This window comes from Labrus mixtus, chromosome 14 (assembly GCF_963584025.1).
Source record: "Labrus mixtus chromosome 14, fLabMix1.1, whole genome shotgun sequence".
Taxonomy (NCBI): domain Eukaryota; kingdom Metazoa; phylum Chordata; class Actinopteri; order Labriformes; family Labridae; genus Labrus; species Labrus mixtus.
Window position 1 is genome coordinate 11,767,713 of NC_083625.1, and position 27,554 is coordinate 11,795,266.

General features: G+C 39.6%; 1 protein-coding gene across 1 annotated transcript in view; it reads left to right on the forward strand.

The window, feature by feature from the left end:
- The window catches only part of fstl4 (follistatin-like 4), a 191,667-nt gene extending 165,595 nt beyond the window's left edge, over positions 1 to 26,072 (forward strand). The window contains exons 9-16 of the mRNA XM_061055081.1: positions 667 to 828; positions 4,921 to 5,055; positions 5,764 to 5,790; positions 7,037 to 7,155; positions 9,111 to 9,260; positions 15,112 to 15,219; positions 21,734 to 21,843; positions 22,057 to 26,072. Of these exons, the coding sequence (XP_060911064.1) occupies positions 667 to 828; positions 4,921 to 5,055; positions 5,764 to 5,790; positions 7,037 to 7,155; positions 9,111 to 9,260; positions 15,112 to 15,219; positions 21,734 to 21,843; positions 22,057 to 22,759 (1,514 nt within the window). The 3' untranslated portion in view covers positions 22,760 to 26,072. The remainder of the gene's footprint in view (positions 1 to 666; positions 829 to 4,920; positions 5,056 to 5,763; positions 5,791 to 7,036; positions 7,156 to 9,110; positions 9,261 to 15,111; positions 15,220 to 21,733; positions 21,844 to 22,056) is intronic.
- The last annotated feature ends 1,482 nt before the right edge of the window (positions 26,073 to 27,554 follow it).

Consider the following 27,554-nt stretch of genomic DNA (forward strand, 5'->3'; position numbering starts at 1 on the left):
TCCAGTATTTAACTTTAGTAAATACCTCTTTCACATTTCACCACTGCTTATTATTAAAATACTGCTTCTAATAACTTAAAACTAATCATATGTGAACTTTGTCAAGGAGAAATCTATGGAAAAAAAAAAAACAACAACACACATAAATAAGCAAGTAGCAAGCAACAGCTGCAACATTAATATTGCATAAAGGTTGAGGGGAAAGGTTACAGGTTGAACAGGAGAAGAGAGGATTTAGCGGCAGCCTCGAGGTTTTAGAGGGTGCCCCGCATCACAACTAGAAACAGGACATCTTACCTGTTCATGTAAACTATTACCTCATATTTCATTTCCCCCCACCTCGATTCCTTCACATTCATTTGCGGTCTGCTCCCTGGAGGCGCTAGTAAGTGGTAGATACGTCTCCACATCTATTTCATGCAGGACTCGAGCTGTAATAAAGCAGCCCCAGAGCTCTTGGATTCTTGTTATGTGTGAATATATTCCATGCTGGGGTGAGACAAATTCTTCTCTGCCCACTGCGTGTGTGGGTGTTTGTGTTATATTCCCCCCGGAGTTACTGTCTACCATGAAACACTGTGTAATTATGTTTTTTTTTTGTTCACTCGCTTCTCTCTCTTCTCTCCATGTTTGTGTCTTTGCTTTTGTTTGTGTTTGTGCGTCCAGTCCCTCCAGTGATCCTGGTCTATCCAGAGACGCAGGCCCAGGAGCCCGGTGTATCTGCCAGCCTCCACTGCCACGCCGATGGCATTCCAAATCCCAAACTGCTCTGGCTGAAGAACGGCATGGACCTGCAGCCCAGATCCTCCAAACAGCTCTCTCTCATAGGTGAGGGGTGTTTTAAGTGTAGCAGATACTGTTTGTCACATCTCGTTGATGCAGTGTTTTTCAATTGCGTAGTGTTACATACCAAGAGTCCTGCACTATTCCTACACTGCAGACATCTTTATAAACATGGAAACTGGGAATAGACAAAGAAAAAAAGTGTTACTTTCAAGCTTATGCTCTGACAAACCAACTTTTTCCATCAATGTCACTTGTCAGCAGACGTATTTAGTTTTCTTATCCATTAATTCACACTCAAAACCAAAGTGATGAAATCAAGATTGCACTCACCTCCTTCAGTCTTCAAAATAAACCTTCTAATTCTTGAGTAGTGACTGAAAAGGGAGATTAAGGGAGAGAAAATAAAGTGTTATATACTGTGTGTGTGTCAAGAGTTGGCAGCTACTTATCCAGTCTGGAAGGCCGCCTTTAAGGACACACTCTCAGTATCAAGAGAGAAGGAGCAGAATGGAGCACTACTTTCCTTTTTATGGCCCAGTTCTCATTAAGGGAGAGTTTATTGGCTGTGTGTGGGTCATTACCTGTGGTAATAGCCTGTTATCAACCCTCAGACACTCAAACATGGGAGGTTCTGCAAGGTTCACCAGCACATAAACACTGCAGTGCCATTGGTTACACATTGTCAAGCTAATGCAAGCAATGGCAAGGAGCAGGAGTTATACTTGCATTTTTGATTTCCTTCACCAAATACCAAGAAAAGTGAAATAACAGAGTGGAAAAGTGGTGTAGATTATCCTTTTTATTCAGCAATGCTTTCAAACAGAGATGGAAGCACAGAGGAGGTTTTGATTCGATTTCCACGTCCACATATCATATTTAATGTCGGGAGTGTAATAAAGACACAGTAAAAGTGTTGCCTCTATCCTCATATTTGGGTTCTGTAAAACCTGAGCCACACACACTGACAGTTGGTGGTGAGAAGTATTGATCGTAAGCCACAGTTGAACAGTAAAAAGGGAAACTGCTTTTTTTTTTTTTGCTGACTGGATGGAAACTTGTTCTCTAGCCTGTTGTAGATCTCAACCCTGTTGTTTACTTTGGTAAACAGCAAAACTCTTTAAAGCTGAAGGTTTAACTTGATAGGCGACATTATGGATCATTTGTCGGACCAGAATGCATTGTGGTAGGAAGGCTCAGCACATTTCTTTAGTTCATTTTCACGCCAATCAAACTCATTGTTTATTAAAGTCAACAGATGGCTGCAAGCTGCATTTGGAGACATTAATTTAAAACTGTGAGCTACATTTATTTTATTTGTTTTGTAGTAACTATCAGGCAAGAGAGTAAATAATCTTTAGGATCATGAAGGCAGCTATTAGTAAGTCGAGTGGGAGCACAGACAGTTTCATGAGCACTGACCCAAACTGCGGTCAATAGTCTCTTCGGGCACATAGAAAGTTTGATGCAGATTCATTAAACACATCATGCATGAGGTTGCAAATTAGTTGACCATCCCTGTACAATATGTGGCTAACAGGTAGCATCAATCTAGTGATGATAGCTCAGGACAAAAAGTCACTAAAGTCTTTGATATTTCTTTATACTTTTTTCAGCTAGGCAATATACCAGGAGAATGTATCAATAGATTAATTAGCTTACATTTCTACCTGCTTTAAAGAAAATGTAAACTTGCAATAACAGATATACAATACTTTTGTTATATACCTTCAAAACATTTTATTAATACTTAACCAGACAACAGACACCACAGCAAGACTTTAAGTGTTTGCTGTCTACAGTGTACTAATGTGAAAGACCAAAGTTAGCAGGTCAGTGTGTTACAACCTGTCTCTGGCTACAACAAAAATAGGAGTCGAAGTCGGTATATCAAAAAATAACACCAAAATGTATTTACGACATAATAACAATTAATTGTGAAACAAAAAAGAAACAGCCGCAGCGCGATGTTCACACAGGCTGTGGGAACGAGAGGAGAGAGAGGACGTCTGCAGAGGAGGAATATATGAGGTCTCTGCGGGCCCAGGTAAGGTGTAGCTCATCCCCTGATTTACAACCCCGCCTTGACTGGAACCTGCAACAGACAGAAAAACCAGCAACACAGGAACACCTACAGGTGTGAAGGGGTCGTCACAAGTGACAGTCAGTGAATCTTCTTAAAATATTTGGTTAGATCGGCAGCACTGGAGTAGATTTAGAACCATTTACAAACCGTACTTTCCAAAGAGGCTTTACCCTATTTTTGGCAGAGAATGAAAGCTGTAAAAAACAACACTGACATATCCCCATACCTATATATAGCTAACATGATAACAAACAGTAGGCTTTATATAGACATAAATTGTCTAACAATTGAAAATAAGAGTGTAACATTTGAAATTGAATAGGAGTTGTGTTAAGCCACTTAAGGCAAAAGGCCCCATTACCTCCTAAGCCCCTAGCATATTACCCATCATCCCTTGCAGAATTACACCCATGAGTTGGAATTATGAAAACTTGCAGTCTTAATTTCAGACTACACCAATACCACAAAACATTCCTGTCATTTATATCGTCACAAATTGAAGATATAAAAGCTAATTAAATGAGTGGTTGATTCAGTGGTTTTCAATAAGAATTGATCAGAACATAATCACGAATTAGACATAATTAAAGTGGTGTCCCATTCTATGAAGGCTGCTTCAAGGCAGATTTCACTTCAAAGCATTACACACTTCCTTCCCTGATAAAAGAGAATTATTATCGCAATCCAAGAGGACATTTCACTAATGCGAGAAGCTTTACATCAACTTCTGTAATTGTTATTTCACAAGTCAGTGGGCGTGAATCAGACGGCAGGGATGGTTTCCAATGTAGAAAATGAGAACAACAGGCTCTCTGGAAAGTATTGCTGTTTGGTAAATATGTATTCTGCAGGAGAGCAAACACCAACAGTATGAAAGCGACAAGTTAAACAGGCAGGTAGAAAGTAGATTAAGGAAGGAATGGATGGAGAGATGAGAGGCTGAGTATGAATGTAATATGTTTTATTGAAGTTCAAAAAGGCTATAGATACTTCAAGAGAGGTACAGAAAGCGATGCAAACATTCTTTTATGTTCTTATTCAACACGGCTTGAAAGTGTGTGGTGTGTTCATGGTAACGCTACATACAGTACAAGAAGGATCAGAGTGCAGCTGTACATCACAGAGCTCCATGCTACAGCAAACATCAGAGAGTCCGCCTCTGATCATGACTTCTGTGTCTAAACATCACCTGTCACCTCCTGCTAGCATCAACACTGACACTCCAGGCAAACAATGCAGCTTTGTACTGTATGTGGGGAACAGACGTGTGAAACAAGATTTCACTCAGTGAGACAAAGTGACTATACCGCAGTACAATGTTTGAAATGGGTAAGCATGCATGATAATGTTGGAGGAAAAGCAGAATATCTGTCATTAAGTTTTACCCGGCCGCAAAGTATTCAGTAACAAATGTGAAGTTTCTGCAAGTTGAAAAAGTCTCAAGGTTGCTTTTGCTAAGCTAAATTACATGTTTTACCAAATCCAGTCAAAGGTACAGCCAACATATTCCTCATCACATAGAGACTGTTTCTTGAATGCTGTGACAGTAGACTAAACTGATTGTTGCACATAAGTACAGCCATCTTAGTTAGAAAAAGAAATGCAATGATTCTCCTCAACTCAGTGATGTAATCTCACCCGACAGATTAGAGATCTTATTGGTCCAGCGTTTACATGATTTTATTCATTTCACTATGATAGAATTTGCCTGATGTTTCACATGCAGTTACAGTTTCTCTTTTTAATTAATGACACAAGATTAACCAACTTTGACAATATGCAGTCCATCATGTATGCTAGACCTCTGAGTGACACTGCAGTTGAGGTGACAAGCACTAAAGTTGATAAGTCTAACTCAACCAGCTGTACTGAAGGAGTCAGAATCCAGTTTGTTGTGAGGGCTTTTATTATCAGTACATTTGGTATTTTTGCAGAAGCTCGTCAGTTAGCTGTCTCAAGTGTATCTTTCATGTTATTTTCAAATAAAGCAGCATGATTAAACTGTTACAGTAGCACTAAAGTTTCTTTTCTTCTGTCCTCTCTTCTTGTAGCAAACGGGAGTGAGCTCTTGATCGGCAGTGTGCGGTACGAGGACACCGGAGCCTACACCTGCATCGCCAAGAACGAGGTGGGAGTGGACGAGGACATCTCGTCTCTGTTTGTTGAAGACTCAGCCAAGAAAACTCGTAAGTAATAGTGATCCAAATTTAAAGTTAATAATGAAACGATACATTCACAAAACATAAACCTCGTCTCTGTGATAATGATACCAAGAAATGACCTTTTTTTAAGCTAAACAAGAACAACCGTCTTTATCTTCATGTTTCTGTAACATTGATCTACATGAGCATTGAGCTCTCCATTAAAAAAAAAATATTGAACAGGGCTATGGAGAAGCAAGACTAATTTCTAACCTTTACACTGTAAATATTAAGTGGAGGCCCTCTATGCTCTCTTCTAACTCTCTGTGGTGAAATGAGGCTCCGCTCAATTATCTGTGGCGAGCTCATTACATTTCAAAGTTTAAACAATCTAATCACATATTTTATGCTTCTTTGATATCGGGTCTTTCGTTACATTGCGTCATTTTGACGAGTTAATCATCTGTACCTAGAAAGAGAATATCAGGCCACTGGATTTTAAACGGAATAATCGATGACTTGTCCTTCCTCAAGGCAAGTGGGATCTCTTGATTTAAGAGGAAATATGATCCTGTCAGAGACGCTGGCGAACGTTTTGTAGCTGTCAGATGTGTTTTGTTTGTAATGGCATGTGAGAAATCACCTCCTCTGTTATCTTGGAGGAGATGTGTCTTTTTTTCCTCTGTAGATAATTAATTGTTCTCCCTCTCTTTTTCTCCACCTCTTCCTATTGCTCGTTGGCTGACTCTGCAGTTGCAAATATTCTGTGGAGAGAAGAAGGTAATACATTACACTTATTAAAAGATATTTTGTAAACATGAAGCATGGAGTAATGTTTTGCAGCTCCTCAGGTCCAGCAGCTGGATCTCAGCTCTTTTCAAAGATGTTTGCTGAGCTGCCCAGAAGAATCTCAAAGTTGTTTTCTCTCCAGCACAAGTTAACTTCAAATCCTGCTTCCCTCCTGCACGCCCAAGGTGTTTCTTTCTTTAGCTGGTGTGGTTTTTCAAATAAGAGTCATCAAATCATCACTTTTACCACATAATCCATAAAAGGCAAGGTGGTTTAGACTTTAGTCTGAGAAACATGGTGATGGTGAACGCGCTGATAGCCTTGCGGTTATGTCATGCGTCCTATGTACAGAGACTAAGTCCTCATTGCAACGCGGTGGGTTGTAATCCGACCTCGGCCCTTTGCTTCATGTCGTCCCCTGCTCTCTCCTCTAAGCATTTCCTGTTTCTCTTCAGCTGTTCTAATAGAAAAAATGGCACAAAAACAATCTTGTCAAAAAACTGTCTGAGAAACAGATCATGTCAGTGTTGATCACTGCTCAAAGGTTGATTTTGACTCATTGTGGGAGTATGTGTTAGTTTATACATACATCTGGCATCTTTGCATGTTTATGTGTGTGATTTCCTGACAGTGTGTATCAGATTGTTGAGGACTGCTCATTCTCTGGAATGTTTTCTCTGTCATATATTGAAGTGTAAATATGATGTCAGAACAGCCTGACAAATCAGTCATCATCAGCTTGATTTGCCTCTTCATGCATCTTCTTGTTTATGCGTACTCCAAGCGTGTATATGAGCCCATACTTATCATCTCTGCATATGTGATGTTCCTGACAGCGTTATCAGCTCGTTCCTCATCTTAACATCAGACTGTGATCCCTGCTAACTCATCAGCAGCTGTTCATACAGTGCAGACAAAATGTGAAATGTTTCCTCATACAGACGGAGCCTTTCATTTGATCCCTCTCGCTACGGTATGTTGAGAACATATTGCTGACTGAGCCCTTTGTAGGCATTGTCAGAATGGCTGTCAGCTACACGCTGTCCACTCCCACTAATGTGATAAAATGCTAACAGCATTCCTGCTGTTTCTCTTCCAGCCGGGGAAATGGAAATGCCCATCACATATGTCAGATAAGATGAAGAGAGGGACATTTTGGCTGTTTGCAATTTGTATCTGTTGTTTGCTTTCGAGAATGTCAGTCAATATTTTCCTGTCTTCCTGTCTTGTCTTCAAGGTTTGAGTGTGGGAAACATGTTCTACGTGTTTTCTGATGAAGGCATCACTGTTCTGCAGCCCAGTGAATGTGAGATACACAGACACATGAAGCGGACGGAGAGGATTGTTGCTACCTATGTGAGTGGATATAAAGTCTTTGTTTTGGCTAAATTATTGCAGTAGATTCAATAGAAATATAACTTTTTCTGTGCACCAAATACAGATAAATAGTATAGTTAATATCAACTTCAACTTTATTGTCCCCAAGGGGAAAGAGTTCATCAGGTAACAACAGGAAACTGAGAATGTATAAAAACGTCCATAAAACCATCATCAAAACCAGAATAACAAAACACATTATCCGTCATCAGTCATCATTGGACAGTAATACATAATAATACTGGGTGTTTATAATATCCACAAAAAGTGGAAGTTATTCAAATCACAGCTCAGACATTAAGATATATCACAGAGTCCTTTCTTTTCTTCGATCAGTCGGTCAGTCTGTCTGTCTTCAGTTCGAGTGTTTGGGCTAAACGGCACTTAAATGATAACCATCCTTCCTTACTCCCTCCCCTCTCTGATGTCAGTGTGGGCTCTTCTCCTCACTTATTGTAATGGGATTACTCATGTCTATTAGTCAACAGCTCTCTCACCGGTACACTGTCCGTAGTTTATCCCAAAGACCCTGAGGCTTTTAATCCACTGGAGAACATCCCTCTCTCAGAGCAATGGGCTTTAGATGGTAAAAGTTGCTTGTTTCTTCTGAGGGATTTGGGTTTTACAGGACCCTGTAATTGTACTAGAGATCAATACAAACTCAATAAGCCATGTGTTAGCCGGTTCCTGCTGTAAACAGCACTTTCTCCACTTTGGGGAGGTGGGGAGGAGGTGGGAACTCTTGAAACACAACCTTTGTGTTTGTGTGTGTGTGTGTGTGTGTGTAAGAGTGAGTAAGTGCACAAACGTCTTGTCAGCAAAGACAGCGACCTGCAGGGCCGGTGGTGGCAATATGATACTTGGGTAAGTTGTGATATATGTATGTGTTGATATTTCATATCAAACTGATATGAAGGCTGATTTCTAACGGGGGGAATTTTAATAAAGATAATAATTAGTAGACTCAATTAAATAGTATTTCTGGAAAGTAGCAGGCAGCAGCAAACACACTTACACACAGCTACAGGCAGTGAGTGAGAGAAGCAAATAAAGTCCCCTGAACCTGAACCTGAGGCTGAGGTTAAATCAATGCTTCAACTTTGCTCTTTGCCACTTGCTTTCATTATCTTGAATTGAATGTATTTATTTTTTCTCTGTTGCAATACTGCTATTTTAACTTTTTGTTTGTTTGTTTTTTCTAACCATCTAAATGTCGTTTGTCTCATGTTAGATTTTGTACAACACATATTATAATAAATGTGTTTTTAACCCGAGTAGGTGATTAACAGAAAACAATGACTAACATTTGTGATCATTGATTCTTTCTTATTGTTTATCCAGTAAAAAAAAAAAAAAGACATATTTGCAGGCTTTAGTTCCTCTAGAACGAGACATCAACGAAAAACATAACATTTTAGGTTCAGGAAATGTTGCCATTTCTACTTGTTTCCGACATTTTAAGGACTTAACATTGAGGCAAGGCCACGGTGTGAAATGGTACCTGCTGGATTTAAAGTAAATAGCTAAGAGACCTTATTTGTTGTCATCCATTCTCTCTCCTCAAACATTTCCAGTCAGTTAAACGCACAATTGTCCCTGAATGATCTTTTAAAAAAGAATGAATTAGATGAGACAACATTTAAAGTCAGGTTAAACACAACTCTGAATCACTCATTCTGCTTGTTTTCACTTACAGTTTGCATTGAATAATTATTTAACAAGATTTTTTTTTTAAATTCAATGATATTCCATTCATCACATCATGAATCTTCAACTTTAAAGTTATTACTGGTGAGGGGTGATGGGGTGAAAATGCCTCCCACTGCTAACCCACAGTATGATACACCAGGGAGTCAACCTTTTCCTCCCTCCTCTTCTCCCCTCACTCCTTCTCCTCCCATAATCCTCTCTGTTCTCTGTTGGGTTCTTCGCAGGAGGAGATGTGCCCTAAAGGTGAGGGGGTGTCACCTCAGCACTGCGTGTGGTCGTCAGCAGTCAACATCAGAGAAAAGTACATCTACGTGACACAGCCCCTCCTGAGCCGACTGCTGGTTGTCGATATCCAGGCGCAGAAGGTGGTGCAGGTGGGTGGAGCCGGTGTAAGGCCTGTTGGGAAACATCAAAGTGTGCGGAACATCACTGACAGTATTCATCTATGAGTTAGTGACTGACATTATATGACTTCTGAAGAAACATTTTGCATATTGATAAAGTTTTAACTAAAGTTCATCCATCTGAATAATGTTCAAGGAGAAAGTTCACTTGAAACAGATGTGAGGAAAAGTTTTCTTTTTCCATTACTGTTAAGTGAGTTCAATCTCTAGTGTTTATTCTCTTAGAGATGTGTGATTGATCGATCCAGTCGTCTGTACGGGCTCAAATTTTTACAGATCCTTTATTTTGGTTTATTCCTCAACCATTCAGTGTTGCAGCACTCCTCTCCTGTCTAACCCCCAAGGCTTCACAGCTGTAGTATTACCTTTTCCATGTCAGTGAAAATGACAGTGTGTTGAAGAATGATTCCAGCACACCAGGATAGATCTCTGCAGTTAGATGCAGGATGGCAAAATGAATTCATTGGCAAAACTCATATCATAAACAATGATCAGCAAATAAAACATTCTGTTGGCAGCTTCTCATATTTGCCGTTTCTGCTGGAACCTGGATGTTACTTTATTGGAGTTTGGGGTGACCTTACTGACTTTGTTTTAGTCTCCAATGGATTTAGGAAGCTCACTCTCTTGCAGCTTAGGCCAAACAGCTTGTTCAAGATTAGATGGTTTCACTTGTTGTGGTTACGCTTCATGATTTATGATGGTAAAACACATTCTATATAAAATCTGACCTATTGTTGGGCAGCTTTACTACACTAACATGTATAACTGGGAACGGGCTGAAAAAAAGCTTGATTCATTTAAACTTTAATCATATACAAAATTAAGACAACAGAATTTGGAGAGTAGAAATGTATGCAGCCAACATTTGGATGATTGTGTGTTTAGGACAACTCACCAGGCTATACCAGCGTGGTTAAGTTGTGTCGAATACACCAGCAACGTAAGAAGACCACATGCAAGGTAAAATAAATCAAATACACCTCAAGCGCTAGAAACAATATGGTGCCCAGGTGGGTGCTGGCTGACTCGCCATTCATCTTGGCTGTAACGGCTGTTTAGAGACTGAATCCCTCAGGGGGTTTTCCCAGGGTCAACATCATTTATACCGCGGCTCAGGATGAGAGGAAATAGGCCTAACTCAAGGAGGAGAAGGAGGCGAGTGAGGAGAAGGGACATAAGTGAAAGTCTGAGTAGGGAGAATGAGACAGTGAGCAGGTAGAAAAGTCATTTTAAACCTGACCAACTTGACCTTGGTGTCAGTTGAAAGTAACAGGAAACTGAAGGCTAGATAATGATACACACTGAGACAAGTCTGAAAATCAGTTTAATGGATTACCCCAATGTATTTTAACGGACTCAAAACAGTATAAAGTTCAGCCAATACTTATTACTGTAGATTAGATTACTTTAGAAAAAAAACCAGTAAGAATGGGATTTAAGAAAATAAAAGGAAGAACCCACTCAAGATTTTCTCCCAACTAGAAGTGTGCAATAAGATGATCTTAGATTGTGGAAGATTAGAATGTGTTGATGATCTGCCAAAGCAGAGTGACCATAGTATCAGGCTACAGTGTTCATTCTATCTGATTCAGTTCTATGCTCCCGCATAGATGCATCTCCCCCTCCCTTTTTGCCTTGCAGCAGAGCGGGATTTATGACTGAAAATGAAAACGAATTGAAGAGTAGTATGTAAAAATAAATCCCTCTCAGTTATATGGAACTGCCTGAGATGTTTGCATAGTTAAGGTTTTAACTTTCTATGGCAACACAACAAACCTTTTTAACGACCAAGGGACGTCATCCTAAATAGTCTGCTGAGAGTCAAACAGTCAGCAATGGGGGATATGATCCTGTTGTCTAAGCTGCCGGTGTTTTCAGCTCTCTCTTGGTTTTTACAAGTTTCTAACAAGCCTCTCCACTCATAGCTAACCTGTTGTGATAACGGGGTTGAGAATGAAACAACGTCATAAAATGGAGAGAGGCGATAATATCGGTGAGGTCAGGACCTCGGTTGTTCAGAAAAATATTGTGAACAGTACAATCATTTATTTCCATGCATGCTGTTTGAAGTGTTTTCAGCCAGCAGCTCTTTCTCCTCTTGTTCAGTGTGCAGCAGGCAGGTGAGAGTGAGTAACCATGGTGACTGTCTGTCTGAATTAGACTCAAGATTCAGTCAAATTTACTATGACCATGTGTCACAGAATAATCACATTCTGGATTGTTCTGATTATCTTTTTTTTGTTGTTGCCACAAACGAAAGTTAGTCCAGTTACCTCGTAAAAAAAAAAAATCCTATGAACAGAGGCTTCTTCTTCTATGAAGCTACAGTTGTAGGAATTCTGCAGGGCTACAATAGAACAGAAACACAAGAACTTGTGAAGTCCACATGTTTTTAAGTGAATGCATCACTGTGTGAAAATGTACCTGAAGAACACTAAAAATAGATTCAAAGACACAAAAGAGGACACAATACTAAATCATCATTTTAAAGTGGTGCAGAAAACGCTCAAAATGTGCATGGTGCCAGCCAAATATTTAATTGACATGTATTGACCAAAAGACTGTTGCTGAAGACAAAGACTTGTATTCAAATCGGCTAAACTTACCAGTACAGTTTTTATGCATTTAGAAACATTATGCAGGGAAACATTTGGTTGAACTGGTCAATAACTTGGCATAAACAAATCGTGATATATTTTTCCCTTTTTACTTTCTTTCCCAACCAATACTAACGACCACAAACGTGCACTTGGTGTATTGCAGCCCCCTTACTCTTCGTTTTGCTCTCCTTCTCAATCAAAAACGGTTTAAATGCTTTTCATCCCTCTTACACACTCTCTCTCTCTCTCTCTCTCTCTCTCTCTCTCCCCCCCCCCCCCCCCCCTCTCTTGAATACCCTGTCTGGCCTCTGGGAGCTGGGGGTTAATGCATCCTTCCCTTTCCTTTTTCTTCTCTTTCTTTTTTAGCTCAAAGCTTTTGGTTCTTCAAAGACATTTGTAGCTGCCTTTCAACAATGGCCTTTAGAAAAATAGGGAAGATGGCAGGCTGAAATAAATGCACTTATACACCTGACAGAAGGAAAGAACAAACAAAATACCTTCAATTTTTTTTTTTGCATTATTGTCACATGAGAGGCCACCAAACCCAGTGATCAAAAGAAGGTCTGTTAAGGACAGTTCCAAACACTGATTATGTCTGAATAATAGAGGGCAAGAAAATTACTGTTTTTAAATCCAGCCAACTTATTTGTCTTCAGTCATATTTGGACATAGGAGGTTTGATCCTTGATACATTTGAGGAGATTTTCAACCAAATCAACATGTGATAGTAACAAAAATCCAAGTTTCATAAATAGTAGCTGCATCTCGAAAACAAATAAGAAATGCACAAAAGTTTAAATTTAGTCTTTAATCTTAAATTCTAGAAAAGCAGACACTGCTGATTTTGAACATTATCACATGATTTATCTCCATTATTATGATTGCATGCGTTTGCCCCCAATGGTGGAACGTTTTTTCTACACATTACAACTCCATCATACTTTTGTGTCACCGTCAGTATTCTTGCACAACCATGATCTCCAGCAGACAAAAGATTAAAAGGCTTAAAATATTAAGAGAAAAATATAAAGAGCAAATCACAAAAAAAATAAGGCTTTCATGGATTTTAAAGTCGTTGCACACAGAGACATTACTCCTTTTTTATCTTTTCCAACAAAGGGATCTAACCTTGACTGGGCTGCATCAGACTCCTGTTAGCTAAGCCTCCCTTTGGATCTGAAGAAAAACTGCACACCAGCTAATTAAAAAGAAAGCCAGATGGCAAAGACCTCTGGTTTTGTTGTCACTTTGGTGGTCTCTTTTATGCCGCAGTAAATAGGAGGACGGAGGTCTGCAGTTGTCATTGAGGTTTCTGATCAACTTTTCTTGTTGCTCCACTAAAATAGCTTCTTGTTGCTTTAAAGTAGTTAAGTTCCTTGGAACAAAATTATATTCCAGTTGCCTGAACGATAAACGTGACTCATGTATTTCAAAAAGTATTTATTTCCTTTAATTTTTATTTATTAATTTGGTTTTTTTTTGTTTTTTTTTAAAGAGAGACAGGACAGTAGATAGAGTAGGAAATCAGGGAGAGAGATTAAGGAATTACATTCTGGAAAGGAGCTACAGGTGAGATTTGAACCTGGGCCGCCCGCTTCAAAGACAACAGCCTCATGGGGCATGCAAACTAAATACTAGGCCACTGGTGCTCTGGCTTATGTGTATTTTAAATTCAATTTTTGGAACAAATACTTTGAGGTTTCTCTTCTGGACCCTGTCATCTGTATATTGCATTCTATAATGTGACATCTATTTATTTGGGGATTTTTCCTACTGTAATTATAACGATCACTGCTTGGTCTAACAGTTAAGATCTGTTTCTGCAACAATCAACAACAAACACTCCTAAAACATAAAATGTCAAAACTTGATCAGCTTAAAATAAAGTAAATATTAATATCACCTTTATTATAAGTTCCTTGAATTCCAACAGTTCCAGTGTGTCTGGAGTTAAAAACAAAAAATCAATTCCGTTGCCTCCTAGTCAGCTGCATTGAGGTCTGACCTCAGCTTTACCTCTGCTCCCATCATGTAGAAAGCTAAACACACACAAAGACAAACTCACACTTGCAGTCTCCACATACTGTACAAACACACATGCTGAGCTGGCACTGGGCTGACCAGTGCAGAGCAGAGGGCTGGACCTCCCATTACTGAACACAGAGCCTGTGGTCTCGCTCCACTGGTGAGGGTGTCAGCAGCTCCCTGTCCACCCAGCCAGAAGCAGGGTAATGGATTGTGTTATTCTTTGTTGTTGACAGTGCAGCAGGCCTGAGGTTGAGTACCCCACCCCCACATCTCTCTTTTCACTGTCTGACTGATCTCTTCTTGCTTTTTATTTTCACTGTCACATTATGAGCAAGATATTTTATGTTATTTCTGTGATTTTAACTGATGGGAGTCATGATATCACTGCAACATCTCAAACTCTATTCATTTTGGCATTCACAGCTGATTTGTAAATCAGGTGTAATAAAGAATTGTGGGGGGGGGGGGGGGGGGGGGGGTGTTATGGCCAAGCAGCAACACCCCAACAACCAAACTAAAAAGAAGATTACTACACAAATTTAAATACTAAAAGTTGCAACACCCTTGTACCCAGGCATGAGGACTGTCATTTGAGAAATGTCCACTGCTGACTTGACTTATTGATTTCTTGATATATATGTTTGGTAAATGAGTAAAGAATGAGGGGGGGTGGTGCTTACTGGGGGGGTTGACCAACCAGGACTTAATCATTTGTCTTCCTGCTACCAGGCCTTGATATCAAGGTATATTATCATTCAGGCCAATAGTCTGACCAATAATTGATTGATGAGGCTTTAATACATGGTTGAAAAAGATACATGATTAATTTGCTGATGTCTGTTGTTGTTATTTTTTTTTACATTACAAACAGTGTTGATATCTTTAAATAGGTTTATTGGAATTTTTGACCAACATACGTTTCCCTCTAGTTCATTTGTAAAATAACTCAATCTAAATGATTGTTCTAAATGTTCTTATTTTGTTCATGTTCATTGTTTTGACAAAGTTTGTTGTTGTTATGACTGTCTAACTTGAAGTTTCTAAATGTAGTATGCTAGCCAAGCATTTGACCTTTTTACACTAATATAAGGTGATCTTTTGTAACTTTTCAGCACCATGGACAGAGCACTAAACATTAAGCTGTATAACATTCAATATGATCTTTTCTCTACTTTTTTCATCTCTTTTAGGCAGTAGCAACGGATCCTTTTCCAGTAAAGATGCTCTACGACAAGTCACATGACCAGGTGTGGGTGCTAACATGGGGGGATATGGACAGAACACATCCAACACTTCAGGTGAGTGTGTGTGGTATTTTAGGCTAAAATGCTCTCTTGGGTTATATATCAGTTTAGATTATGTGTAGTTCATTGCAGAGGTTCCTCTGCAGAGAAAAGCAAAATATCTTAAAGGTCTGTGTCCATTAACAGCGCTTTGTGCACTGGCAGCGCTCACAACCTCACTTTCAGAGCTTTTCATCGGTGCTTATTGTTGCTAGGTTACGAAAGTTAACTTCTGCTTCCCTCAGAAGTGTCTGTTAAGTCTTTTTTAGAAAGCTCTGTGTGCTTTATATTTGTTTTTATTCAAGGAAACATCACAAAGAAAACATGTAAAGGATTCCTGTCCTGGCATCAGAAGCAGCTCTAGACCTGGAGATTGGACGAGTCAGAATAGTTTCTTCTCCGCCTTTGTTGTTTACATAGCTGATATCAGATGTCTTGAAGGTGACGAGCACAGCAGTGTTCCAAAAGTTGAACTTTTTTCAACTGAAAGCAAAAAACACCTGACGCCATGGGCATTTTTTAGCTCAGGACATTCAATGCTGAAAACGTTGAACTTCATTGGTTTTGTATGCCGTCAATGGACACAGGCCCTGAAGCTGCACTAGACAGCAAAACAGCTAAAAGACAATTCATGAGCTGCTTGGAGTGCTTGTTTGCTACTTTTACAGACACTTTGGTATTTTATTTGATAGTTTTTGTGTCATCCCTTCTTTTACTCTGAAAGGCCTAACTGACATATCTGCCAGAAAAATCCCCAGCTAAGAAAGTTTCTCTCTGTTGCAGTCATGATTGTATTTAAAGCTGTAGATTACTGTACATAAAAACAAGCCTAAGGCAGCTTTACAAGCACAAAACTGTCCATCTGTATTATTGTGGTATATCTAAACTGCCCTACACAGACCTTTACCGTTTGTGAACATGTAAACTCTGATGAGCGATTGTCTTCCTGGAAGAGTATAATCTATACAAGCAGTACAAAGTTAAACATGCGAGGAAAACAAGCGTAACATAACTAATTGAGCTCCTTAGTGTACCTCCGTCCCTTTCTACATGATAAGTATTAATCTGACAACGTCTAATCTATAAATGCTTTAGCGCATTTACCAAGCCAGCAAAAACAGCAATTCACAGCTGCAGCACAGTCTGCTGGTGCCTGGTGTCCCTTTAGACCACTGGGTTTGGAGGCTTCACAAATGAGAAATGATCACAGGTGTGGTTGTATTTAATCCACCTTGGGGGATTGGGTGAGGAGAGGGGAGGATGGGGAGGATGCAGGGTTGAGGAGGTGAAGGGGAGGAGAGAGGGGAACCAAGCTGGTGCCCATGAGAGAGGTACGTATGATGCTGTTTTTAAAGGGACAGTATTTATGTGTGTGTTTTTGTCTCAACACTACCTCGAGTAACACCACCAAGGGATCCCACTGGAATCTCTGTAATAGACACAAACATGTTTATTCTTCTGCTTTGTCCCATTGGAGGGAAAGATCCCTTTACAATCAAGTGAGATGTTGTTTTCAGTTCTTACTGATGATAATATGCTGGGTCTATTCATTACACAGAGTGCAGGGATGGAGGCTCTCAAATGTATGTTGCTTTCTTTCGAGGTTCTTTGGAGTATATTAACTCATTACATACATTTGTTGGTGCTGTTTGGCTTGGGGTTTTAAACACTAGAGGTTTAAAAAACACTGGAATGCAGAGTCAACAAAATCCTTCTAACTATGTATTTTTGACCCTGCATACATAATACAGACATTTAATACAGATTGGACCGTATTTTATCAATCTGTAATCAAATTATTTTCATCTTAGTTTCTTTTACTAGTTACTTTTCTATCAAGTTTGAAATAGGTTTCTTTGTGATCTAATGTGTTTTACAATTATTATGCAATTTATTCCATAAACCAATCATGCCACATGGCAGCTCCCAAGGACAAAGATGTCCTTCAAAATAAAAGATGTCAACCAAATATGATCTGCTAATCCACACCTCCACAGTCATTTTAAACAAGCTTTGTAGTATTTATGAACATTGATTTTACACTCAGATGAGACTTTCAGCTTAAATACCACAAATGTACATGTATTATTTTAAGACTTGTTTTCAAAGGCTTTAAATAAATGTAACCATAAATCAGTGTCTTTGGAGGTGTTAAAAATACCCTCCATATTTTAAGTTGTTCTATCAAACATGCCAGATAAAAAAAAAACACATATTTAACTGTGAGGATGGATTATTTATAAATTAAGGTGTCTCTATGTTCTGGCAACAAAAAAATGAGTAAAGACATTCTACCCTCTGTGGGGGTTTTAACAACCTTCAGCAGGTTTGTATATTCTGCATGGGCATGTAGTGTGTGTGTGTGTGTGTATGTATACAAGTCCCTCTTTATGCAGCATTCCTTTACCGAGCGTAGGTGTGCTAGCGTGGGATTTATGTCTGTGTATTTGTGACAGTACATTGCACACTCTGGGTGTCTGCTGGAGTCATTTTTAAACTTCTATGAGACTTTTACTCTCAAATAAAGCAGAACATTCAGTGAAAATCCTTCTTTTTCTTACAGACAAAACAATTCTCTACTTGTGGAATTGTAAACAGAGTTCATGGAGCATGCTTTGTGTAACATGGCTCTCTTTGAGGCTGCCGCCTGAACCGCAGAAAGCTCATTTTTATGTTTTTCATCTTATTAATGTCCTCCTATCTCTGCAGTGGTTGAGGAGTAATGGAAAATTAGAGAACAGGGCATGAATCACTCAAAAATGCAATTGCAGGGAAAATGCATAATGGATTAGTGCCCACATGGATCACACCACAAATAAATGGTCTGATAATGTCATTATCATTTGGACTGAAAGTAATTGACCTGTTCAGCAGCAGCCTGTCACTACCAGAGGCAGCGCTTTGCCTCAGCAGATCATACATGTGTATGAGTGTGGGTCTGTGTGTGTTCGCAATGCTAATTGAAACGCTCAGGATGTGTAAACGTGCTTGTAGGATTGTGGGAATGTGTGTAGGAGTGTGTGTGTGTGTGTGTGTGTGTGTGTGTGTGTGTGTGTGTGTGTGTGTGTGTGTGTGTGTGTGTGTGTGGTAATTTAAAGCAGCCAACTTTTTGGGATGGCTCAATATCTCTGTGTAAACATCAGAGGGAGTGTGATTGTCAATTCATTAGGGAAGACAAATGGTGGATTCTCTGGCGGGCAGTGAGAGACATGGCCTTTCAGACTGTCAGTCCGCTCTGCGTCTACGTGCCAAGAAGACATTTTACTCGTGGGCACTTTGTTTTTCTCTGTGCACACACACACAGATCTTCCCATCTGTTTTCTCCCCGTTTATCTCTCTATGAGGATTGCCAAATAGATGTTTAAGACTGATTACTATTATCATAAATTAAATCATTATTACCACAGCAATTTGTCACCACGGGAAACAACACATTCAGTGAAGGCTGGCAGAATCATCTTTGTGTATTACAGTTTAGTCTTTTAAACCTTTCATAATGAAGATCTTTCATCATTAAGCCTCTTTTTCTAATTCATTTGGTCTTTTCTGTTTTATGGTGCTTTCTCTTAACTCCAAATTTATCAACCCGAAAGGTTTGTCTCTGCAGATTTAACTGGATTAACTTTTAAACTATTCAGATGTTACTTTAAGGATAATGCACATTTGATTCATTAAACAGAAAACAGTTCACCAACTTCTAACTCTGCAAGAACCAAGTAACTGATTGCTGTTGGGTTAAGGAAGAATGTGCAATTTTTCACACTTAAATGTAGCAGAAATCAAGTTTGTCCTCTGAAAATAACTCTGAGTCATAACTGTCTACAATGAGTTGGACACCCGAGTCCCGCTGTCTGAGATGTTTTCCAAGCCGTATCTACATTTACATGTGCGCCAGAGCTTTTGGGGGTTCAGTGCCTTGCTCAAGAGCACCTCTGCAGTAGGCGGTGGCCTGGCACCTCTCCAGCTACCAGACCAGCTTCCAGATTGGTCATCACAGGGACTTGAACGAGCGTCCCTCTGTTTCCAGTCCATACAGACTGAGCTACTGCCGCCCCAAAATAATGTTTGTTGCATTTTCACGCTCCAGAAAATGCAAATTAACTTCATGGTAACATTTAAATACATGACACAGGTAGACAGACTACAAATCTTAAGTGATTGGATGTCAACTTTTGGTTCTTGACAAGTTCCAACTGTGTGCCATTTTCTAGACAATTGTGTGACATTCAAAAGAATTAAATAAATGTAACTTTGGACAATAATATCTACTTATAAGCAATATATAAGCAAACATCTCTCTTTCCTCACTCTGACTTTCTTTAGCCTGCATTAATACATTAACATTGATGTCTCAGGGAATGTAACACAGAGTATCCATTTAGAATTCATGTAGGTTGTGTCTTCCTGGGTCTATTATATATATACTTAACATATATTGACACTATTTTTTTAACCGTGTAACATGTAGGACAGAATTAAAGCATTTTGTAAGATGCATTGATTAACCTAAATGGTGTGAATGCATCAGAGTATGTGAGACACTTTCTCTTATTTCAATTCACTGTAGAAAGATGTCATTAAAAAAAAGAATAAAAAAGAAAAGCTACTCAGAGCCAAATCCCCCTCAGGTATTAGGGCAGCAAGCGAGGCCTGAGCAGAGTGGAACTCAATTGGGTCTTGTTGCTGAGTGTGTGGATATGAAATCCAAGGATGAGCGATGACAAAGGGACGCTTGTGGCATTAAGTTGAGTACACCTGCAGCCCTGGAGACCACAAAGGCTGCCTAATAATACATGAGGTATACTACACTGAACCTCATTAACTCCTGTCATTGTATTCTGCAACTATTATAATTACTTTTTTTTTCTTAAGGGGGATTCTTTTTATGTCTTGCAAGCAGGGAAGAAAAGGCGGATCTGCTTGGTTAAAAATGGATGAGATAGTGAGGAGGATCTTTTATGGAGTAGTGCAACAGTGGAGAAAGAGTAACAACTCTGCAACTCTATTTGTATTTCTTTGCATTTGATATATCTGAGAAAGGAATGTGGCATCTGGCCCCCCATTGGGCATCTGACAGAGGGTTCGGCTTTAGCGGCATAGGAGTAGACATCAATACAGTTTTACACTTAGTTCTTTCCTTTTTAAAACATTATTCTATATGTGCTCAAGCTGCATTTGCAGAGTTGTCTACACAAAGAGCGACTTCAAGGAGAAAAGTTTCCACAGGAATATATAATGTGTAGAATCTGATGTACTGTGGATGCAGGATCATAGAGTAAACTGGTTGCCTTAAATACATGCACAGCCTGACATGTGCAAGTCCCATAAAGCGCCTCACTTGTCCTTGAGTGTGACCTGATCTTGCGGCATGCATGATGAAGCGTGCGTCATGGACAAGGCAGTGCATCAAAGCCCATCAAGAGTGTATGCACTCCCCTCTCTGCACTTTACAAACATGCTGATTCAGTGCCAGCTGTATGACATGAAAGATGGGCCTTTTATCGTGGTGAATGAGACAACCATCACTGAATAAGATACGTTATCAGAGGCGTGAGGAGGGCCAGCATTCAGCCGGAGGCATATACAGTAGATGTTTATCTGTCCAGGGTATATGGGTGTGTCACCAAGCGCAGCTCCGGCTGAGATATGAGCCTTTATTCCATTCACACAAAGTAAGGAGCACTCTGTTGAAGCTAAAAGTTTGGAGGTATAACTTGGATAACATTTGGACACCAGTATGTCTGCTTCACAATTGGTACACTTGAATTGTAAACTTTTTGTTGCCTTTTTGGTTGTGACCTCTGAAAAAGCTAACATTGGCATTTCTGCGCTGCAATCTCTAGCTACTGATTGGCACGTTCACCAATAATGAATCATCTCTGATAAATGTCAGATCTGACAACTAATTGCTCTTGTCCTACTGTAATCTTCAGTCTTTTTCTGTGGAAGTATACCTGAAAATGTCCAACAAATGTTCACTTTGTGTTGTTTTGCTGGTAATACTACTTTTTGTAATTGGAAATCACCTTCCTGATGAGAATTTCAGAATGAAGAAGTCTTCTCAGCACTGAAGTGCAGATCGTATCTTTGTTAATAACTTTTTGGTTTAATTACTAATATAATATATATCCCAGATCACCTCTGTGGCAGGCAATGAGTAAGCAGACCAATAGATAGTTTCTTCATTAAAGTCAGTCCGACAGATAATTTACGGGTTTTTTCCTTTTATATATATTATTTTTTACAATTGACAGAAATCCTTGTAAAATATCTGTGTTTGCAACAACAAGGATGGATGTAAAACACATTTTTACTGTGTTATGTCAGGTATATAGTTTGTGCAGAAAAGAGCAAGAAGATAAAAAGTGTTCATTCAGATAGGAACCATAATATAAAATGTACATTTGTTGTGTTTATTGGCAGGGATATATGTTTATGTAGTAAGTATGAAGTAACTCTATCATGGTAAATATATTTTTAAATCTTTGTATTTTATTAAATATTTGCTGTTTTGTGTCACTGGTAACAGGTCATTCCTCAAGCAAGTGTGGGAGAAGTGCATCATGCCATCCGCACAACTTTTCAAAGGGTCAACGACTTCTTCATTCCTCCAACCAACCTCATCATCACTCACGTGAGGTAAGACAGCACTCACATACGCACACACACAACAATCTGCAACCTTTGATCTTAAAACAGGTGACCTCATTGCCTGCTCATGGCTGTCCTCATGAAGCAATCAAGAAAAGAGCAAATGAGAATGTTAATGAGACACTCGATGTGTGTTAATCACTGCCACCCCTCAAAATCTAGAAAAGCCATTAACCTTTCCTTTGAACTTTGTCGCCGTAGGTTTGCATTTGTCTTTCTCAAAAATGAACCTGCGGTGCACAAAATCGACCTGGAGACCTTCCACAGAGTCAAGACCATCAGCCTGAAGAACTACAGCTGCATCCCGCTCAGCATGGCCTACACACACCTGAGCGGCTTCTACTTCATCCAGTGCCAGAGCAAGAGCCACCTGCAAGCCCCACCCCAGCTCCTCATCGACAGTGTGACAGACGCAGTGATTGGTCCGAACCGCAATGTAACAGGGCAGCCTTTTGTATCTCCAGATGGTCGCTACATCGTGACCCCTGACCAGCAGAGATCCACGCTGGTAGTACAGACAGTGTCGTTCCAGGGGGAGCTGGGTCTGTACCATGAACTGGACCAGCCTGTAGCTGTCTCAGATTTGGCCTTCCAGCCTTCTTTCACAGAGTCAAACCAGCATGTGGTTGTGGCAACCTCAGGCTCAGGCACAGACCTTCTTTTTGCAGATCTATCCTCGGGTCACACCGAGGTTCTCCAGAGCCTTAAAGAGCCCCTGGCCATCCAAGCCTGGCCTTGGGGAGGCCCCAACAGAGTGGTGGTGTCTGGTGGTTTGTTTGGACAGTACCTGGTGACGCCGTCAGCCGAGTCCCTCTTTGTCCTGAACGGCAAACAGAGAACGCCGCACTGCGAGGTATCAGACATCAAGAGGGGGAACACAATTGTCTGGGTGGGTGAGGTATGAGTTTAGATTAAAAAAAATTAAGAAAAATACATAGGATTTGGGTCGAAAATGATGAAAAAGAAAAGGTAAGATCAGGCCAAATTACCAATAGTAAAGATTAATGTGAACATAAGTTGTGGACTCAACCCTGGGACTGAGCAAGAGGGAAACGTGTCTTGGTTTATTTTAACAAAAGTACACTTAAAAATAGAGTAATCGAGAAAACTTAAAGAATCCCTGTTGTGATATTTCCATTGGGAGAAAGTGTCAATGCCGTTCAGTGCAACAGTGATCTATGTGCACTCTACTATACAGAATTGTACATTATTGCACTTCCTTCCATGTTATCACAGCAAATAGGTACCTGAAGAGGGGTAATTACTGAACTATGAACTATGCACAATGCTCACTTTTTTTAGAGTAAAAAGCTTTCTGATTTTGTTTATCTCAACAATGTTTGTCGTTTCCACCAGTGCTGCATATACTCACCACAAACTGTCCCGTCTGTTCTGTCTGCCTTTAGTGTATGTGTGTTTTGAGTCCTTTTAACAGCTACAGACCCATCTGTTTACTCGCCTTTGTCACCGTATTGTACTGTATCCTCCCTCTGAAAGCTTTCATTCACCTCATGCCGGCTGAGGTTGGCTTTATGCACATGTGTAATACCCTCTATTTACATTGTCTATCCAAAGAGCGCGTTTGCTCCATTAGCCGTTGACAATGGATGTTTTGGCTCCGAGAGGAGGCCTAACCAGAAATGAGCAGCACATCTTGCGGTCTCTTGCAGAGGTAAAATCTTTCCCCTGCTGTCTCTCACATTTATTTGGTACCTGCAGCACAACTGTGTGCTGCAGAGCTTGAAAATGCCACTTAGTAGATTCCCTCAGGGTAATGACTCTGAATCAGGCTGACCCACATGCTGAGGCCACGCCAAAGTGGCATCAACCGCGCTGTCTGACTGGCTGTGAGCATTTGTTCATTCTCCCAGAGAGCTGTGCTTCGAGATCAAGCTCAGAGGCAGGTAGATTTTTCTGGCAATCATCAGCATACCTTCTGAGTCTGTCTAATCCACAACAAACTATTTTCTTTCTGGACAATAACTTTTTTTAACACTCGGCCATCTTTTAATGAAAACAAAGGTATATTTGTTGTTTGAAAAACTTGGGAGAATGTGCCATGATGCAGTAACCGAATAAACACCAGCAACTCTTGGTCTATTAAATTAGCAGATATGTTCTCGCCGGGATTAAATCATGTTCTGTGTAATTTTCTTTAGCCATTTCCACGAACCATCGCTGTAATGGGAATCCATTAGGGGCAGGACAACGGGGCTGCTGCTCTGCAGATGTCGTAACGCTCATCAGTAATTAGTTCAACCTCAGTGTCTCTTAAACATTTCTGGCCCTCGATAACAGTGCAGAGGTCTGCACATGAATACATCACTTGGACAACACCCTTGATGACTCTTAGTTACTGAGTAATAATGGGTGCCAGTCTAGGGGCAATAGCTGAATATGTTCTCTGCCTTTTGGCCTCAAACTACACCTAAAGATGATCATCTCCTAACATCCAGCCGTCATAATTACCTTTGTTCCTCCATATAATAAAATAAAGCTAGAGCTATTTTTCAATAAGCGTATTCCTATAGCAGGCATAATTGTATTCTCCTTGAATCAAATATTTCTGGTTATATAAGCCTGCTACTTATTGTAAAGCTGGATCATTTTAACTGCTTTTAATTTGTATTCATAGCAATAAAGAACATGTAAGCTACTCTTTAAATGAGTACACATAGATGTAAAATCACAAGAAAGCTCTTGGACTCTCTGTTTGAATGAGTCAAAAGGCCTTCATTTTCAGGCCAAGTCAAATTAGAGCATTTGATTACAATTTAACCCTGACATATGAAGAGGCCTTTATATTGTCAAAATTCTGGGGGTTTTGTAAAATAACGATCTAACTTATTGAATTATTTTCAATGGACCTTTTCCATCCAGAGCAAAAAAGTAGGAAGCAAAAAGTCTGCCAAGACCATTTTTTAGAACAAAATTAGCAGTCAAAATAAACTGACCAAAAAAAGGAGGACTGAAGGCCAGCTAGCTATCATGCTAGACCTCTGCTTTGATAGAGGATACATCTTTCCCACATTGGTTATCTTATCACTGAACAAATACTCACAGCCTTTAGGATGTTACAGTTGTCGACTCCTTGTTGAACCTTGTGTCAAACCCATTGATGTGACTTTAAATCTAAGTTTGATCCTGGAGGCCACAAACAGAGCAAGATATGAAAGCCTGAATTAAGGATGTAAAAAAAATCTTTGAGGAAAGTGTTCTGCTATAAATTCAGCTAAAGTCTTAGCTAAATATATATCTGCTCATGCAACAAACAAATATACAAAACAGAAGCAGATTTGAATATGAATCACTCTCAAATGTAGTTGTGCCTGTAACTCCTCATTGCAATGCAATGTGTAGGGTAGAAACCAAGCTGTGTATGAAAAGAAAAGAAAAGAAAAGAAAAAGTTAACACAGAGGTGAATCAGAAATGTCATTGTTGTGTGTGATTTAGATATTTGCTGCTAATCTGCCATGAAGATCTTTTCTGGCATGAAAGATGATGATAATGTTTCTTAGACCACTGTTGCACTGAGGAGAGAAAGATAATACTTAGTATATATTTATGTTTATTGGATGGACATTTGCTAATTGGTAGCCCAGTTTTCTCACTGCATCAATGAAAATATCAGGCTCTGATGCTTCTTAAAGTCACTATCCTATCCAAAGTCACGCCCTAAAGTGAATAATCTATCCAAGACATGCATGTGATGAAATAGATCTTCAAAAACGATTATCTACCACCTCTCAGTGATCACTCACTGTCACGTATGGTTCACAGTTACTAGTGAAAAAGTCACTTTTCTGCCCTCTCATTGTCACATCTGTCAGCTTATCTCTTCAGGTCAATTCAGCAGTATCGCATTGCTACTAGAGCCAAGGAGAGCAAAGAACAAAGAGACTGTACCTGCAACCTGATGATACAACTACATTATTGACTAGCTCATGTTGTTTGTTTGGATCTACCTTCAGAGTCACATGCCTCTCTTCATACCTCTCCTTTAACCCTGACAGTAAGGGGCTGCAGAGCTGATCCGCTTGGTGTGATAGACATTTCTAGAACCACTGTTGTAGATAACATTGTTCATGTTTAGAACACGTTCAGACATGACAACTGACTGTACAGTTTTCTTTATGCATTTTGTGTGTTCTGGTTTATGAGGGAATTGTTTTGTAATAAAAAAAAAAAATCGAATTAAATATATTGTAAAAACCAATGGTTGCCTTATGTCTTTGATTGCTACATACTTTTAGTTTGATGACCACAGGACATATACATGCACAAAATACCACTTTTGTCTTTGCTTTGAAAAACAATAATAGCCCTCTGAAGTAACTCTTCACATGGCTTAACAAAATGAGAAGTCCACAAATATGAAGGTTTTCATGCAACTGTACAAACTCATACCCCAGTTTTGCAATATTATACTGTACACAGAGCTGCTGTAAAAAAAATACAATTGAGATGTGTGTTATAAATTCAAGGCTGCAGGGTGGTACAGTGGTTAGTGCTGTTGTCTCACAGCGAGTAGGGTTTATGGTTCGAATCCCCGCCAACAGGGCCTCTCTGTAAAGAGTTGGCATGTGCATGCGTCCCTCCAGCTTTTACCCACAGTGCAGAGACATAGTCGTTAGGTTAATTGATGACTCTAAAAGGTGTGAATGTGAGTGTGGCTTGTTGTCTGTCTCTATTTGTCAGCCCTGTAATTTACTGGCAAAAAGTCCAGTACCCCGCCTCTCGCCCAATGACAGCAGGGATCAGCTCCAGCCTCCCCGCGTGCCCAAACCGGAAAAGGGGTTTAGATAACGGATGGATGGATTATGAATTCACTGAAGTCATGAAGAAAATTCTATTAAAATCTGCAGTTTAGCAGTATGGACCGAATATCTTAGCTAGAAAACATTAAAATTGGATTAAAAACGAACGTTTTTTCGTCAATGTTTTAAATTATTAAAATAAAGAACATATAAACATATATAACTAATAATGTTTAAACATTTTATTGATATTTTAAAAAGTTCTCAAATACAAAATTTTCCTTGAGATTAGGGCTGGAACTCGTTTTTCCCAACAAAATAATCAATGTCCTTCTGTTTGATAATCATGAACAATATTCAGCCATGTTTTTTTTTAGAAAAGATGGCTCAAAAGCGTCTCTTTGCTGCTTATTTTGATTTAAAAAAAGACATCAAAAGATATCAAATTCAGGGTTTTGGTAACTTTTACGGCCCATTAATCAACAGTTCTCTTTTAGACACATTAGTAGTAGAATAATTCAGATATCAATCATTTCCTGCCGCCCCTGGTTGGAAGGTTCAATAAGATGAAGTTCATGGCATTCAATCAGAGTCCTTAAACAAGACCTTCAAAATCACAGACCTCCCACTCATCACTGCACCTTGAGCCTGTTACAGCTGACAAGGTTTAACAGAGTAACAATTTTAGCTTGTGGAAAATTACTGGACATTTGCGACAAGTCCCAAATGGCTGCGATGTGACATTCATCGCCCCCGTCCCTGCCCACGTCTCAGCCAGCATCATTTACGCTCTCAGTAGACTGTTGAGCAGCATCGAGCCGGCCTTCACTCCTTTATGAGTTCATCTGATCAATTGTCTTTCTGTTCCCAACAATCCATGACCATTACTTACAACACTGCTCCACTGAGGGACGCTGTCAATACCGTATCCATCCGTGTTG